Below are 19,132 nucleotides of genomic sequence, written 5' to 3'. Positions count from 1 at the left end.
CAAAGTTAAATACTGTTGTAGGAGAAGGTAAAGGTTCACCATTATTGACACATTCACATGGTTCTTCTTCCTTCCGTTTCTAGTATATGTTACATAAAATCGTGTGTAAATTATGATTCTATTAGTGTGCGTTTAATAGTGTGATTGGGTCAACCTTAGGTGATCGAAAATTACAAAGTTAATTTGAAAAGCAAGTTTTTTTATTAAAACAGGTTTGACACATTTTTGTTACAATCTTGCTAAATAAAAGTTAATGTGACTGTAGATAAATGTCCACAAGCTTTGTTTTGTATCAAGGAATTGATTTTAGGTCACAATTTTTTTAGTTTAAACAACTTTAACCATATGTTTAATTCGGCAGGGAAACCCTTCAAAAATTGTCTAAAAAAACTATACCAAGTAGTTTTACATTCAATGTGGAAATGGACACGATTTTCTTTTATTGCACAGCTACATCAAACATGTGTTTTAGTAGCTTTGTGTTGGGTCAAAATTTTATAATGATTTTTTCTACTATTTTGATTTTAGAATAAAAACATTACATACAAAAGTTTACTTCAAAATTAATTTTTAGCTAAAATATACTTTTAATCCCTAATAAATATCTAAAATTTATATTTTTTTATAAATTTTATTTTACAATTAACTTCATAATAAAATAATAGTTTTATTTTTTATTATTACCACAAATTTTCATTTGCTCCTCCGTAATTTTTTCATTTATTATTAGTCTTTTTGAAAGGGACTAATAACAAATGAAAAATTTTATAAAAAATAAACACAAAACTTAATAATATATCAAAGATTTAAAAAATGTCAATGAAGAAAAAAAATTATCAGAAAAAAATAATTAAAAAAAATTATTAGGAAACAAACATAAAATTTAAATAATTATTAAAAATCTCAAACATATTTTAGTTTAATTTTAACTAAAATTTTACAAAATCAAATTATATTTCAAATCAACTTTGCACATGCTTAGAACTTTTATCTACTCTTCAAGAAATGTTTCGTATAGAAACATTTTATAGACGGAAGAAAATAGTTCTTGTGCCAAGAGAACTTGGAGGGAATGTATACTTAAAAAGAAAAAAACAAGTTAATGCTATATTGTACAAATCATGAAATAAATTTAAGGATACAGTTGAGCAATAAATTTTTGCCTGTTGTCTCTCGTGACTTTCTGAAATCATGAAACATGATGTGATTTAAAGGGTCCACATTTTTCTCACAACCTGATCTTACTCAAACCTTAACATATCAATCTAATAGAGTATATACATCACATGTAAATTGACTTAATGAGTTAGTTTTACAAATTAATTTTTAAAGGGAGTTTCTTTTGAAAGAAATTTTGGAGGGGATTTGTTCTTAACGTAACTCACCATGCATGCTAGCAAAACATACATGGGACGCGACACGTGATGACGATTTCACCATTACCACTTACAAAATGGCATCACTTATTTTGTCAGTCAAATTGGCGATACAGGCCAGGTCAGGGTAGTACAACTAGGTCTACAGGCACGCAGAGCAACAGTGCATATTTCGCTAGCATGATTGGCGAAACATGTGTCATGCATATTTCGCCATTACCATTTGCGAAATAGTTGTGGAGTGCAGCCAGGGGCGAAACATAGACCCTTTAAATAGCAACTTCGTTGATGACTCCTGCCTTTAAAATTTCTAAGCCTTCAAGTTTTTAAAGTTTCTGAATAATTTCTCCCACATCATTTTTATTTGAAGTAATTATTTTTTTGTTAGAATCAAGATCTAATTTGAAGTTTCAGTGTAGTATTTTTTGTAATTAGATTTTTTTATTTTGAAGTTACATAACGAAACGAAACCATGCACCACGTGAAAAGCTTATTTCGCCACTACCAATTATTGTTAACACAGTTCATTATTTCATATAGATATACAAATTGCATGAAAGTTTTTTCATCATTTCAATATTTACAATGCACTTCTCTTTATTATTTGATCATGGCTAATATCAAGACTATTCACCTATCATACATGATAATAATACAAAATAAATATATGATACATGTCTATAATAAAAAAAAATTGAAATAACAACAACACAAAAAATACCTACCCTAGAAGTGTTTACCCACAGCCACCACCACCCAGCACCACCAACGTGTTAAATAGCGAAATCCAGCATGGCCTGTTTCGCCAGTAGGAATGGCGAAACCAACATGGCTTATTTCGTCAGCCGTGCTTGCGAAACCTACTACACCCTGGAACTACAGCATCTTGCGTGCCTACCACCTACATGCCTACCTGAGCTGTATCGTCACCTCCTTGACAGAATGCATTTAAACAAAGATCACCTCTAAAAAAAATTTCAAAAGAGACCCACTTTAAGAATTAGTTTGTAAAACTAACTCTATTATGTCAATTTGGCATACATCACATTATCGTTTATTTCAAGTGATCTTACAACTTTCTATACATTACATATCTTCTTGTCTTAGACAAAACTTTACCATACGTTCTTTGGTACCATTTATATTGGGAAAGCATATGCAATTATATAATGGACAAGTGATAGATACCTCTATGTACAACCCACGACATGAAATACCCATCGAATCCAGTTCGACATCAAACTAAAGATGAAAGATCATTTAAGTTACACTAATGCATATCCCGAATCCTTTCGAATTTTATTATACATAAGCTACGTAACGCATTCACCGCCCCCCCGTTCCTTAAATTCAATTTTAATCCTTATGCGAGAATCTCTGCAACCGTAAAAATTAGCCTTAAACATTTATAGATTCTACTTTGAAAGTTGGAACGGTTGTTTATTAGTACTGTAGTTCATTTCATTTAAAAAACTGTACATCTCAAAAAACGCTTTATTAAATAAAAAATTCAATATTTTAAAGAATTTCTAGTGGATCCCCCTTATACTCGATGATAATCAATATACTACTACTCCCTCAATTCCCGAATATATAACATTTAAGATTTTTAGACAAATATTAATGAATACAATTAATTTATTGAATTTTAAATTAAATATTAGATAATTTTGTAATATATTATTTATTTCTCTAATTAATAATTTATTTTATTTTTCCTATGCACCGTTTTTACTAAGTATTTATTAAGATATCCTTGGAAAAAAATATTTAATGTAACATTGATATTGTAAAATAACATATTTTGAAATAAATTTTTTTCTCTAAAACATCATATATATATATATATATATATATATATATATATATATATATATATATATATATATATATATATATATATATATATATATATATATATATATATATATATATATATATATATATATATATATATATATCCTGAAATGGAGAGAGTATCTAATAAGGGTATATTTGAACAATTTTGTCATTAAGTACTTTTTAGAACAAAAAGTTAAAAAAATATCCATAAATTAAAATTAGCTTATAAGTATATTAGTTATTTTGTATAAAAAAGTTCATTAGTTTCTCCAAAAAAGTTTATTTTTTTAAACTCATCTAAACAATTTTGCAAGTGAACATTGCAAAAATATTTACTGTCTAAAACATATAAAAAAAATGATTTAAAGTGTGACACTGCTTTTGCCCTCTCATTCGGAACAAATAAATGTGTGACAAAGAAACAATTTTTAGTTTTTTTTAGTTTTAAAAGATTTTTAATTAAAATTGTCAGTATTTTCTACTTTATTTTAAATTGAAAACTAGTTATATTTTTTGGTAGACTCATTAAAGATCAAATAAAAAAGTGTAAGAGAGTAGAAAATATAAGAGCTAACTTTAACCCGCAAATCCACACTTTTCTCACGAAATAAAGATTTTGCAAATCCTAGAGATAAAACTGAGCATTCCAACGAAGCCTATCGAACGTAGATACAGTGCACCAAAAGAGGATAAAGAAAAAATGTGGTAAAAGGAATTGGGTGGCACGAATAAAGGAAGCAAAGGAAGCACGTTTTGGTGTTATGGAATGGTGTTTTAATGCTTCGTTATGTGTCTTGCAATTGCAATGACCACCACCTTCCTTTTCTTACCAATGCATAGTTGGGTTGGCCATGCATTTCTCTTGAGAAAGAAGTGAGAACAACGCCCCATTATAGATTGCTACGTTTGCTCAAAAGTCTTGAGAACTAGGCATCAGCCACCCCCACATTTTGTGAGTTCCAAGATTGAGACTAGACATGGATTTTTCAGCCATTAAATAAAAGAAGCATTTGAAAACGATTTGTGAGCATTCCTCTTCTACCTTCTTACACGTGTTAAAGTCACCCACATGGACCATTCCAAACCCATTTGCACCGAAGCTTCCCTCCCAAGCTAGCTATAGCCTAATCCTCCAAAGCATAATATATCTAATGTTTTATATGTAACTCATGTTGGACCCATGAAGACGCTCTCACTAGCTTTTTCTTGCTTCTACATTTATTTTTTATAATTAGAGTCCCCAATTGGTTCGGCAATTTTATTAAATTTTACACACATCCAGCTGCAACCACTCCTTGGACAAAGTGAAAGCCACTTTTAAATTGTACTGCAAAAGCAACCACGCCTTCAGTGAGATACATCTTACAAGAAACCCTTTTCACAATTCCACAAAATAATTATTATAAATACATCAAAAACTGTTTTAATTAATTGGTTATTTTTGTACCAATGCAAAAAGTGGTTTATTTGAATTTTGAATCTATCAAGAACAAAGGGGCTTAAATTAGTAAAACTGGAGAAGGCTAAAAAATACTAGTAAGGCTACAGAACACATCATTGTCCACAAATGTAAAACGAGATAGTGAAAATTCCTTGCATTATTATTTATTGTAGTAAAGTAATGCGGGTGGACAGGTTGGAATCAGATGTTACTTCTGACAAGTATTCCCCCAAAATGATTCCACTGTGATTCAACAATTGGAAGGAGCCGTAATCCCTCTGCAAATATGGTCCAGCCCCTTCCAAATTGCTTTGTTTATTTTTACCCTAAAGCACCAAATAAAAAAGGGTAAAAATTTGACCCATCCACCGCTTTTGTCTTTCCCTTGTTGTGACTTTCGAAGCCCATCAAAAAGAACAAAAGTAACTTGATATCACTGGCAATTTCAGCACTGTTGCAGCATTGCTAGCTTCTTTTTTTTTCATAGGCTCCTAATATTATTATAACCCCTCTACAACTGTAACCAACCAAGCCAACACAAAAAAAATAAAACCATCTTATGTTTTCCAACAAAGTTTTTTCCTTTTTCATTAAACTTCCTTTTTTAACCCCAATTGCCAACAAAAAACCTATTTCTTCTTCTATAAACCTATTCCCCTCCTGTAGAAGACTACTACTACATTTTCATTTCTACCCCCCCTTCCTTCAACCCCCTACCATTTTTCCTAAATCACCCCCACCCCAAAAAAAGATTAAAAAAACACTATTCCCCACCCTAACAAGCAAAAGATTTATCATCATTATCAGTATGTCCACTCCTGTGGCAGCCTAATCTCATGGTACACTGCTGGCTGAGATTTGAGGTTGCGCTTCTGTTGTTGAGAAAGGACATAATTACTCCTCTGCCTGGAAACAGCTGCACCTGGATGAACAAAAAGCCAAAGATACACAGCTCAACAAACCAAACATTTTAGGATTTTATACACTACAAAGAAAAAACAAAACAAAAGGATTTCACAATCACAGGTAAACCAAACATTTTGGAATTTTTTACGTTAAGAAAAAACAAAACAGGATTTTCAAAGGGCAAATATACAACCACAAAGTGTAGAAAAATATTTACCATTTTCCATGTTGGAACTAGCATTAAATCGTTGTAAGTGTTGCGGCTGGCCAGCCATCATGTCATCAAGATTCAGATTTAGGGCCTGTGCCACTCTGGTCGGAACCAGCACAGTTGAACAAGCTGCAAAGACACAAGAATAACATTTTTTAGGTTAAAAAACACCTATGAACATTAACAATTAACATGATTGCAATCAAAACAAAAGGCCATGACTAGGACAGAACATAGCAGAGATTTAATAACCAATAGCAGCCAACATTTATTACAATATTCAACAACCGGTAAACCTCTTAAACAACCCTAATTAATTGTCAACGACCACAATAAAACATTAAATGCAACGCAAAACCTCGAAGATGTGTTTGTGTAATTCACCTTGCTTCTTTCGTGGCTCTGGGGTATCAACTCGCCGAGGGAGGAAAACACCGGTTCCAGCACATTCTCTTCTCCCAGAAGGGTTTCCGAGAAACACAGCCCTCATGCCAGAACCATAATTCTGGTTCTGCTGCTTCGCGTGCTGCAGAGGAGGCCATGCAGATGCAGACAAACCCAAAGGCCTAACATTTCTTCCACCAACACTGTTGTTAACATCATTGTTCCTCCCTCTATTGTGATCCATTTGGTTGTTCTGTTGTTGCCTCTGAGAGTAAACCCCACCACATTGCTTCTGTAAATTCCACACCGAGTTCTGCTGCTTTGCCAGCTGTTGCTGTCTCAACATCTGAAACTATCACAGCAAAAAATAAGAAAAGTAAGATAAAGATACAAGAAAGAAGAATGAAAAATTGTAGAAAAAACTTAAGGGTGTGATTGGATTTTCTTACTTGTGCTATCTGCAATCGCTGGTGAGAAAGTGAGTGTTGTTGCGTGTAGAAACCACCCATATCAGGGTTTGGCGTTGAGGTGGTGGTTTTGGAGGGTAAAGGGATGACTGGAGAAGGTTTTCTTTGGGGAATGAGGTTTCCATTTTGATGGTTGAAAGCATAACCTTCTTGCTTCAACCTCATCCTCTCAACTTCCCCTGCAGCCGCATGCAGCAGATCCCAAGTGGTCTTCGCAGAGGACAACTTGCAAACACCATCAGGGCTTCCCTGGCTCGACCCTTTGCCGCAACCACACCCACTTCCGAACGCGCAAAGCGTGGATTGTGGAGAACTAGACACAAACCGACCCTGCAATATAGCCCAAACAACAAAAAATCAGAAACAAACATTAAAAGAAAAAGAAAACTCCGAAATAACACTCACGGTCCCACACCGAACAAAAGAGAAAGAAAGTCAAGAGTTATATCATATATTTATATATCATACCGCAGACTTGGTATCAGATTGAAGAGAGGAGCGAGTTAAGCGGCGAGTTAACTCAGCGACGAGTTGCTCCTCCTCGTCGCTCTCGGTCTCACTGGAGCCACCAACGGTAGAATCAACTGGGGAACCGTACGGCCACTCGGAGGGGAACAAAACAGTGTCGTCGGGCAAAGATGGGAACTTTGCTTCAAAGGGTGTCGGCAAAACGTCGTCGTCGGCGAGGAACTGCGGCGGGAGCCAGAACTCGCCGTCATCCAAGTTCTCAGCCATGAGGAAAAGAGAGAGAGATAAAATATCGAAAGAGAAAAGATCTTTGGGAGGAAGAGAGTGTGTGAGGGGATTTTGCTGATTCGTGAAGATTTTAAAAGGTATGATGGTGTGTGCAGAAACTGAAGGGTCCCATCGAAACGCAAAAGAGAGTGTGGGAGAGAGAAATTAGGGAGTGTGTGACGAGAGAAGAGGGTGTATTTGTAGAGACAAAGTGAGAGGAAAGGGCGGTGCTGGGAAGCTCACGCGTGTGATCGAGAGTGGGATACACGCGCAATAATAAAGAAAAAATAAATAAAAAATACTCAAAACAGTGTGTAAAGAAATGATTTTGTGCCTGTTCGGCGAAGAGTCTTGTCCTATCAACTTTTTTTCTTACGCCGGACAGATTTTTAAGGAAGAAATTTTCATTTATTTACATACCTTAAAATTTAATTATATTGGATTTTATATTGTTTTCCCTTTTTTTAATATTACGCGTGCCAGCCAGTTGCTACTCACAATTTTTTCATATACATCGTGACATTTCACATAAAGATTGTGTTAATAAATACTTGTATGATATATATAGTGTTACTTTGTTGTAAAAATCAAGAAAAAATTGGATAGAGTTAACAAAGACAGAGATAGCATTATAAGAAATCTAATGTCACTATATTTTAATATATAATGAATATAATTTATCTTTTATCTTAATTTTCGTGACTTTGATTTATCGTAATTTTTTAGCGATTTTATTAGTATGGTTTTATTTTTAGTAGAGAAAATTTTTAAAATTTGTTTTTATTAAAATAATATTTAAAAACTGTGTTTAAAAGTAATGGTATTTAAGTGATGATGTAAAATATTTTTAAAAAATTTAATCATAAGTGTATGTTTAGATTTATTTGAGTTTTACCTTTAAAATTTATTTATAAAAGTTAAAAAATTATTTATTTTAAAACTAATTGTATTTAACGTAAAATTAAGTTTAAAATTTACCCAAATAAGAATTAGATAAGTATAACATATTTATTTTTTTGGGGCGAGGAAATTTGAAGATTATATAAAAAAAGCTATTAATCCATTTCAATAAAAGAGCACAGTAGTAGAGCTGTTGAGCTAGGCTAATATTTATAAAGTATTAATTTTAAATTTCTAAAAAAAGTATTAATTTAATGATTTACTCAGTATTTATGAAATATATTGTTACTGGTTTATTTTGTTTAAACTAAATACAGTATTTATGTGCCAATTTCATACTTGATGCTTTCAATTTAAAAACCTAGCATATTGTTTCATTAAAAGGAGATTCTAGCATGTGTATACAAACTTATCTTTGAGTTGTAGAAGTTTCTTTACTTTTAAATTTTGAAATTTGAGCAAAAGCTTAAAAATATCATTGCATTTTAGCCTTTACTTATTTATAATATTGTTGAAATGTTTTTCTTAACAATATTTTTATTATGTTTTATATTTTATACTAATTGTATTTTATAAGTGAGTTGTGTTTTTATCATTTTAAAGTTTACCGTGTTTATATTATTTATATTTATGTTTAAAATATTTTATAATCCATATTTTAGTTATAGAACTATATAAAAAAATCCATATCTTAAGTCAATTCATTTTTAAAAAAAAAAACTTGTTAATTGTTTATAAATATCATTTAACTTTTACAAATACATATAACGTAACGTGCGTTGTTCTCAACTGATTGGCCATTGATTATTATTCAATTGTTTAACTATTATGATTTCATCCCTTTTTGTCATAAGTCATTACTTACAAATAAAACACAATCAATCAAAATTAGTTAATGAATATTTAAATCATAATTTTTTATCCCACATAAATATTATCAAATTCCAAAAATCAAAAGTTTATTTTTACTATCAACTATAAATTGGATATACTTTATAATTTTTAATTTATAGACTTTTAATATTGACGTAGTTATAGACTTATAGTTTGCAATTTATAATCATTTGATGCTTTAATTATTTCTTATTTACTATATTTTTTGTATTTATATTTATTTATAATACTAATTTAATATTTAAAAATATATAATTAAATAGCATATAAATTGCCTACTATAATATTATTTAATTACATAATGATTTATTTTGTCAAACTTAAAATTTCACAAAATTTTATAATGTTTTCTGAAATTTAGAATAATTATGATTAAATTAATAATTTTAATTATACTATTTTTAAATATTTAAAAATATTATATTTTTCTTAAAATTTAAAACGTTTATTATGTTTTTCTAAAACTGGATATAGTTGAGATTAAATAATTAATTTCAAATTTATTAGCAATTTTAATTATTTTAAAAGTGTAATAATTAATTTCTGTAAAAATTTAAACTTATAAATAAATGTATAAATACCTTTTTTAGGCATTATAAATACTTTATTGAACTAAGAAGAATTTGGATTAAATAATTAAAGATAATAAAATGTATTGACTGCCAATGTAAAATTTTACGCTGGAATGCAATGACAGTTCAATAATTAATTAACTAGGTCAGCATAATAAATAAAAATGTATTTTTAATTTAAAATAATAAGATTAGTTACGCTATCAATTGGACTTCCGCTCCTTTCGTAACTTGCATTTTGCGCTCATTGTTCTACCTTATGGTGTTAGACTAGAATCCATCTTCAAAGAACAATTGTGATTATTTACAAAACAGTGCGATTCACCATTCAAATGCTTTTTACAAATTTCCTACAGTGCGTTTCGAAGGAAAAAAGGAAGGAAGCTATAAAAATAAAATTAGAGGTTAGTTAAACTTTTTAAATTTTTTTAACTTAAAACATAGTTTTAAATTTTAATGACCATGCTGACGTGACTCTTCTATCAATTTTTGGGGGGATAAATGGTTGCGTCAGAGACCATTCAGGACTCAATAGGTCTCCCCACAGACATAGCTGCTTCGGTGAGTATGTTCATTGAAACCAGAACAGGTTTCAAAACCGTAGTGTCTCTATCCATGGAGCCATATCAATGGTGATGGGCAAAGTAAGAATCACGGGTAATCACACCCTTGTTGTCATGAACTCTTCTGTTTCTGAATTGTTGATTATGAAATCTCTAGGTATTGCGGGATCTGGCGGGATTTTTATTCCTTGGACGTTTTGCTTCCAATTTGGGAATTAAAAAATTTCTTTTTGCTGAAAATTATGGGAGCCATTTTGGCAATTGAATTGGCTGGAAAGAATGGTTGGCGAAATTTATGGTTGGAATGTGACTATATTATAGTAGTTCAAGCTTTCAGAGAAATAATTATTTGGTGCCTAGGCAGTTAAAAAACAGATGGCTTAACAGTACTACTTTAGTTAGGCGCATGAATTTTGTTGTTGGTCACATTTTTAGGGAGGGCAATGCTTGTGTAGACATGCTTGCCTCCATAGCCTCTTCTTTTAATGACTTTTGTTGGTGGTAGTTTGTTCCTAATTTTTTGGCAGCTGCTTATAGTTCTAAGAGAATAGGTCGTCCGAATTACAAATTCAAATAGTTTTGCTTGCATGGGTTTGGTTTCCGAATTACAAATTCAAATAGTTTTGCTTGCATGGGTTTGGTTTTGTCTTCCCATGGTGGTGCATTGACCTTTCTCTTTTTTGATTTCTAATGAAATCTTCTTGGTAGGTTTCGTTAATCAGTCTTATTAGGGGTGTTGATACGAATGGCAACAAGGGGGCTATAGGAAGCAAGGGGTCTGTAAGAAGCAAGAAGCGTGAGGCCCAAAAGGAAGGCAACAACAGGGGTTATGTGCACAATGGTTAGCTATGACCCATGCAGCATGCAGTGACCGTACATAAGGGAAGCACACCTTAGGATAGGATCGTGTTTTCTAGAAAATGCTTAGTAGTGAAGAATAAAAGAATATCTTGTTGTTATGATATTTCCTGATTTTGTTCATATTTCCATTAGTGTTTGTCGGGCTCTTGTCCCCTTCCTAGTTGATATATATATATATATATATATATATATATATATATATATATATATATATATATATATATATATATATTTGTAACTGCACTTTCAGAGAAAAATGAGAAATAGAATTCCCTTCTTACCTTGCGCTTATCTTCTTCTTCTTCTTCCTCTTTGATCTAGAGGTGTTGACCCTTGAAGTCAATAAACAAACTCAGCACTTAACATTTTGGTGCTTTCATTGAAAGCTCATGGCTACCTTCCATGGCTGTCATACCAGCTTCAACTACTACAACCCATACCACCCTCTAAATAGAGCTCTCGTGGCTGCCTTCCATGGTTGTCATTCCAGTCCAAACCACCGCAATCCACAGCACCCGTCAAACCACCTCGAACTTTCTACCACTTGCGAGGACCGCCTCGAGGCCGCCTTGGCCAAACTTGTTGCTGCTCAATGTTGCCTCGAATCTACACTGGATGCCTTTCTCCTAAAACTACCTCCAAGAACCAGCCACCACTACCCTTCTTCCTTCGTGCAGTCACCACCGCCACCTTTGCCACCCATGCCGATTCCACCTCCATTTCCCGCGCTCATACAGTCGCGCCCCACACCCTTGCCGACTCCACTACCCACGCTGACTCCGCCACCCATGCCGACTCCGCTTCCCTTTTCGACTGCGCCTCCATGTCCTGCATCCATGCAACCATCCCTTCCACCATTGTCGGGTTTGCTTCCTAGGCCTTCTCTGCATCTTCCCGCTTTCAGTCACGTTCACGCCGCTATTCCTATTTCCGACAACCTCTTCAGCGCTATCCTTCATTGTGACCCTAACACAGCTCCTCACGCCAAGCAGGGAGAACATCGAGACATCGCGCTGTTTGAGCTTGGACCTGGATTCTTTGGGACTATCATGGTCTCACAAAAGTCCATACCAGTTGTCTTTGCAGTACGGACAGGTGCTAAACTGAGCAAGTGTTGCCGCAACAGACCTTGGGACCCTGGTATTACTTCGGTAGCCATGGTTTGAAGCCTCATCACCTTGAGGACAAGGTGTTGCTTGATGGGCTTGAGAATGATACGAATGGCAACAAGGGGGCTGCAGGAAGCAAGGGGTTTGCAAGAAGCAAGAAGCGTGAGGCCCAAAAGGAAGGCAACAACAAGGATTTGATTATGTGGAGCATGGTTAGCTATGACCCATGCAGCATGCAGTGACCGTGCGTAAGGGAAGCGCACATTAGGATAGGATCGTGTCTTCTAGAAGATGCTTAGTAGTGGAGAATAAAAGAATATCTTGATGTTATGATATTCCCTGATTTTGTTCATATTTTCGTTAGTGCTTGTCGGACTCTTGTCCCCTTATATATATATATATATATATATATATATATATATATAGTTGTGCTTTCGGATCAGAAATAAAATTTCTTTCTTACCTTGCGCTTATCTTCTTCTTCTTCTTTGGTCTGGAGGTGTTGACCCTCAAAGTCATTAAATAAACCTAACACCTAACAGGTATCAACCTAATTGGAACAATCAACTTTTCTTATTTGTAGCCCACCTTGGTTTTATATAATATAAAAAAAATAGTTGAATTTAATCATACGCCAATGTAAAAACAAACTTTACGTTAATTCTGGACCGGTCAATTTTTCATAATTCCAATTTATTAATTTTAATTATTTAAAATGTTAGAAATATTTTCTTGAAAATTTAAATGTTCAAAAAATGTTATAAATCCTTTAAAAGAATGTTATAAATACTTTTTTTTAATGGGAAATAGTTAGAGTTATATTAATAATTTAAAGTTTAGTCATTTTAACTTAACCATCTAAGAGCCGCAACAAGACACGGCCTCACATTATAATTGAAAGACTCATTTCAATTCATTTAAAACTTTCTAATCTAATTGATTTATGAAAATACTTGTCATACTTTTCACATTTCAAAAACTAATAGTTTAATAACTCGTAACTCCAAGATAAATGCATCTCATGTATTGTATTATCAACTAATAAAATCATGTGTCTGGTAACACTACAACTCACCCACAACACAAGAGTTTTTCAACACATACATGCAGTCATATAGATCAAAACACTTGAGATGGTAAATTCTATCAAAAAAATAAGATTAAAGAAAAAAGGCAACGAAGAGTCACGTCTTCACAAGGGAACAAGTGAAACTCTAAAACCGAAACCAACAATCTCTCTTTCTCTACTTTGGTAAATTTCATTTGAAGGAATTTCTTTGTACTTGCTAGAAATATTATAATTATTTATCTGGCCAAAAACTCTGATGGGTCAGTAAAATATATGGTCCATAATGGACCATGTCTTGTGACTGGTTATAGAAGATTGTTTCTATGTTTTTTTTCTTTTTTATGTCAACCTTTAACTTTCATTAGATTAGACAATGACCTTGTTACCCTTGGACTGAGTTTGAGTGATCTCATCTCTTGCAGCCTACCAACCATCGTTTACATGTTGTGCATCGTCGCCTCTGACGATGTCATTTTTATTTTTTTTCCTGCTTCTTCCTCTTCTAAAAATTGCATCCCACAGCTGTGAATGGTGGCCAGAGGGGTCGCTTGAGTAGAGTTGAAAGATCTGTGTAAACTCACTTGATAAGAAGGGGTAATTATGTCAATTACAAAAGGCATTTATGTAAACTCCTTTTAAAATAAAAATAAAATAAATATAGAAAACAGTTTCAAAGGTATCAGGTGATACATTCCAACCATCAAATATTTTAAAATAAATCTAATGATTACAAACTAATACTCCATAATAAACCATATGTTTCACTTATTCGCGCAACAATTCAATTGAAATTGTCCAATTTATAAAAGTAGTCTCATTTATATTTAAATCGTAAAACATAACTCCGTTTGTAGCCACTCATCAACAATACACCCTACCATTATGCATCCTTGCAATTAATATGTGAATTTCTTAAAAGATTCATGGATACTTAATAGGAGAGTGGCTTACTATGGATTTTGTCGTAGACAGATAAACAGATCATACTAATCAACAAACTTAAAATTCTTAATTATTTAATAGTAAAATCTAGTTAAATAACAAGATTATAAAAATAAACTTTGATACCAAATGTAAAAAATTTAAAACCTTAATTTATGATATAAACATAAATGTCCTCTCAAAAGTAAAAATACATAATATATGGATGTTTATAGATACAAAAAGATCTTCTAATCTTTACTTTTTTTAAAATGTGTATGAATCAATGAATTATCATATACTTTATATAAACATGACAAGAGACTTATTCTCAAAACCTAATATATAATAATTACTTTATTATTTGGTTCCTCCATCAAAACAAATAATATAAAATAAAAAACTTTGTGTACTTTAATTTTATTTATATGAGCCACGAAACGATTATATACTAACATTTCACATATCTTCGCATGCCCTTGGACCATTTTAGTGTCAAAGGGCCCCTAATTTACATTGACTGGATTTTGCTGTGTTCTCTTACAAAATAGTTCAATTTTTGCTTCCAATTTAGGCAAATAATTATTGACACTCAAACAGTTTTTTTTTGGGACAATAATGAATGGTCTCTATATTCTATACACTATGGACACGGGACACTAGCGACCCCAAAAGCATAAAAAGGTCACTCGTATGTGAATACTTGCCAAAACTTCAAGGCTAAGCATGCTATCTTTTTCCCAATGAATTAATAAAACAAAATAAGTGAGAGAAAGTGCACCAAAAAGGAAAATGTTTGACAATCCCAACCTAAAACATCTAGTAGTAATATAAAGTCTAAATTTTATTTTAAAGGATAATTGGGTTTAGGGAAAATAAGATGGAATTTTTTTCCTGTCATCTCCACGCTTATATCATGTATTTGTCCATTCTATTTTCACCGTTACCTCGATTGTCATTATCATTTCTATAATTACTAGCATGTAATCCGTGTGTAACCCATGGGTCGTTTCTTAAACCATTGCATAATTTTTTTTTAATTTGTAATATACCTATAAAATGTAATTCAATGTTGAAACATAAAAAGCTAAATATTAATAACTAAATAATGGTGAGAATAATAAAATTAACAAAACAAAAAAGATGAATATTAATAACTAAATAATTGTTCAACAACTAAATTAATAAAACATTATTTTAAAATTTCAACAATCCAGATATGGTCTCTGAATATATGTCTTGCTTTGCCACATCCCAGTGATCCATATCACCAGTGCCTCACTCGCAAAATGGTGAAGCTCAGGATGGATTTTCTTGCTAATCCTGTTATAGAATTCAGATTTGATTCCATAATTGATTTAAAGAGGACAGAAATCAGAGATGACTTACTTGTAAGTCCTATATCTGCCATGTTTCATTTCTATTATTACAACTTGGTTATTACTTTAGAAGCAATATAACCTAGTGATATTGCCATATGGTGAAGACCATTTTTCATCACTTATTTTTGGATGCATCCTTCATATCTGATAACCTGCTTGATTCTTGAAATAATAACAATATATATCTATGCAGCTATGATACTTTACGGGTCATGTTCGCCAATTGATTTCCGATGCAAGAATTAAAAGGAAGGTATTGTAAAAAAAGGAAAAAGACTAACATTGATATTAAAGAGTTTGATATTGGAAATTAATCCCCAACCATAGGAAGTTAGGCACCAAATAACAACACACATCGCACGCCACCAAATTGCCTTTCCCTCTTGACTCCTCCCCAAAACTCTATTAAGTGTTATATGAAAAAATGACCAAGTTTGATGGAACACCGCCGTTGTTGCATCATTAGGCTGTGACTATAAACCAAAACCAAGCCTTAACTGCAACTACAATTTAAAGCCTTTGTTTGCACATGCAATTTGGTTTCTCATTCTTTGCAAAAGGATAACTACCATTCAATAATCAAGTTAGAGAATACAGAGATATAACAAAAGCTTGCATCAATCATCACCAAACTTAGAATAAGAATATGATATAAATAGTATAAATAGTAGAATACTTTTGGAGGCTCCAATAATTGTGTCATCAATTTTGCTATTTTTTCCTTGAACTGCTTGAGATGATTCTCTGCAAGTATCCATATTCAAATTCAAATGCATTAAATTATCAAAGACATAGAAGATAAACCCCAACCCAAAATTAGACCATAAGGTAAAGTGAGAGAAAACAAACATGAGAAAAAAATCACTTTTTGAGAGCAGAGAAATTAGGTTTGGAAAAAATTATTGACCAAAGAGAAGCATACGACTCCTGTCATCACAATATAAAAAAGGACATTCAGGTAGAGCCAACATAATAATAATAATAATAATAATAATAACAACAACAACAACAACAAAATTAAATAGAATCATAATCTAGCTTCCTGCAACAACAATAAACTTTATAATTTAAAATGTAAAATTGCAACATGAAATAAACAGTATAAATAGCATCATACTTTTGGAGGCTTCAATAATTGTGTCCTCAGTTTTTGCTATTTTTGCCTCGAGCTACCCGAGATGATACCCTGCACAATACAAATAATAATAATAATAATAATAATAATAATAATAATAAAATTAAATAGAATTCTAATTCGACTTCCTACAACAACAATAAAATTTATGATTTAAAATAAAAAGAAAAAGAAAGAAGGAAATACCTGAATAGGTTTATCGTTATCAAAGCAAGCATGATGAAATTCTAGGCATTATTCTGAAAGTCATTATTCTATTATGTGCATTCACACAGATATCAAAATAAACATTTCCAACAAAATATACAATTAAAAATTAGAAGTATATAACAGCTTACTCCTCCGTTATTAAGAACTTCTCTTTCTTGTGGGTAAAGAAGTGCTTGTTGAGCTTTGTATTTTAAAAAATATATATAATTAAGACATTCTAAACTTATATATATTTTTGTTATTAATAATTTGAATATTCATTTGTTATTATTATTATTATTATGTAAACTCTAGTTGAAGGTCATTTTTCATGTTGTTGTTGTTATTATTATTGTTATTATTATTATTATTATGTAGACTCTAGTTGAATGTCCTTTTTTATGTTGTTATTATTATTATTATTATTATTATTATTATTATTATTATTATTATTATTATTATTATTATTATTATTATTATTATGTTGGCTCTAGTGAAAGCCATTTTTTATGTTGTGATGATAGGAGTTGCATGCTAAAACGAAAATGGTTTTCTTTGATATTACAACCTACACACACCAAGAAGCTCAAAAAAAAAATCTCAATGTTCACTCCCAGAATTAGAATATAAAAAAGGGTCTTCTGCTAGAGTATACATAATAATAATAATAATAATAATAACAACAACAACAACAACAACAACAACAATAATAATTATAATAATAATAATAATAATAATACAAAAAATTCAACCATGAATTGACCAAAAACCAAAAATGGCTGGAAAGCATCAACAAAAAAATACCCATCAAAAGATTTACCAAACATGTAGTCCTTTAGAACTTGCAGGATGAGAAAAGAAAGAAAGTAAGAAAGTTCCAAAAAAAATATGAAGGAAACTTTGGTATTAGAATGATAAAAGTTAAAATGAAAAAGGGGAAAAAATGGATGAAAATCACTACATACCCATAGCTTCTAGTTGTTGGATGAAAGCCATTTGATTTCTCATATGGAAAATATCAAGAAATCCACTAAAGAAAATTGAGGGAATTAAAAACAAAAACAAATACTGATCTTAGACATAAAAAAACTGTCCAATTAAGAACAATGACTGCTAAAGGAGCATGTACTATAGCAGTGCAATCTGCTCCAAAGATATGTATAGTGGGAGGTTTAGACATAAAAGTTAAACATGTAGTTAAACTAATAGGATGAAAATACTTATCTTAAGTCTGCTTTCAACTGCAATTTGAATGACAATGTTATTTTCCAAATAAGCTACTTGTTAAAAAAAAAAACAATAGACCAGTAACCTGGGAGCCTTCAAGAATCAATAAACAAAATGTCAAGAGTCTATTATGAACCATGGTCGTGGATAATATGGAGTTCAGCTAGCACAAAGCTGCAAAGAAAACATTTGAGTACTGAATATGATAGTCATTATAGGTATGAGCAAGGAAATTAAATATAGAAGAGCCTAGATATTCATCAGAAGCAAAAGAAAATAATGATTTGACCCAAAGAAATCAAACATATGAGAGAAAGAAAAACATGATAAAAATTACAGAAAATGAAAGAAAAAAAAAAGTTACTTTTTGTTGATATTGCACCTCTAGTTGCACATCCACCTAACGAAGCAATAATTTATTTTTCTGATTAGAAAACAAACTAAGAAACTATAGAAGAACAGAGCCTACATAATAATAATAATAATAATAATAATAATAATAATAATAATAATAATAATAATAATAATAATAATGATACAAAACCAAAATATAAGCATAAAGACATTCCTATGAGTTCGGAAAATATAAGCAACTAAAATTTTGATTTCTTAACATCTACAAAAGATGAACCACTTCTCAAAGTGCATGCTTTATTTAAGGAACCCAAAGAAACCAAAAATTCAATAGCAAAGTGGAATGTTGAAGCATCACAATTATGGGTATAAGGTTTCTAAGCTTATTCTACACATGCATTGAAATGTCATGTATGTCTGTCATTTGTAACATATAAGAGAAAGAAAACCATGATAAAAATGACAGAAAATGAAAGAAAAACAAGTTACCTTTTGTTGATATTGCACCTCAACTTGCACATCCACTCAACAAAGCAACAATTTATTTCCTGATTAGCAAACAAACTAAGAAATTATAAAAGAACAAAGTCTACA

At 31.6% G+C, this 19,132-nt stretch overlaps 1 protein-coding gene across 2 annotated transcripts; it reads right to left on the bottom strand.

Annotated features, from left to right (window-relative positions):
- Nucleotides 1–4,798: 4,798 nt before the first annotated feature.
- On the bottom strand, nt 4,799–7,540 carry LOC100795977 (uncharacterized). Of its 2 annotated transcripts, none has more exons than XM_006602558.4 (5): nt 7,096–7,540; nt 6,610–6,957; nt 6,161–6,512; nt 5,783–5,905; nt 4,799–5,581 (listed from the first exon to the last, which is right to left on the bottom strand). In XM_006602558.4, the coding sequence occupies exons 1-5, from the start codon at nt 7,360–7,362 to the stop codon at nt 5,463–5,465; spliced, it is 1,209 nt and encodes a 402-aa protein (XP_006602621.1). In that variant the 5' UTR covers nt 7,363–7,540; the 3' UTR covers nt 4,799–5,462. The 2 variants fall into 2 exon arrangements, with proteins under 2 accessions (XP_006602621.1, XP_006602622.1); XM_006602559.4 differs by having other exon boundaries at nt 6,161–6,506.
- Nucleotides 7,541–19,132: the final 11,592 nt, after the last annotated feature.

This window comes from Glycine max, chromosome 18, assembly GCF_000004515.6.
Source record: "Glycine max cultivar Williams 82 chromosome 18, Glycine_max_v4.0, whole genome shotgun sequence".
Taxonomy (NCBI): domain Eukaryota; kingdom Viridiplantae; phylum Streptophyta; class Magnoliopsida; order Fabales; family Fabaceae; genus Glycine; species Glycine max.
This window is presented reverse-complemented; position numbering and strand designations above follow the sequence as displayed.

Excerpts from the sequence above, each read along its gene's own strand:
- LOC100795977 (XM_006602558.4), bottom strand. The coding sequence starts at position 7,362 with ATGGCTGAGAACTTGGATGACGGCGAGTTCTGGCTCCCGCCGCAGTTC. Across the intron at positions 6,513-6,609 it reads AGCGATTGCAGATAGCACAA|TTTCAGATGTTGAGACAGCA; the intron begins GTAAGAAAATCC and ends TTGCTGTGATAG. Across the intron at positions 5,906-6,160 it reads AGAGCCACGAAAGAAGCAAG|CTTGTTCAACTGTGCTGGTT; the intron begins GTGAATTACACA and ends GTGTCTTTGCAG.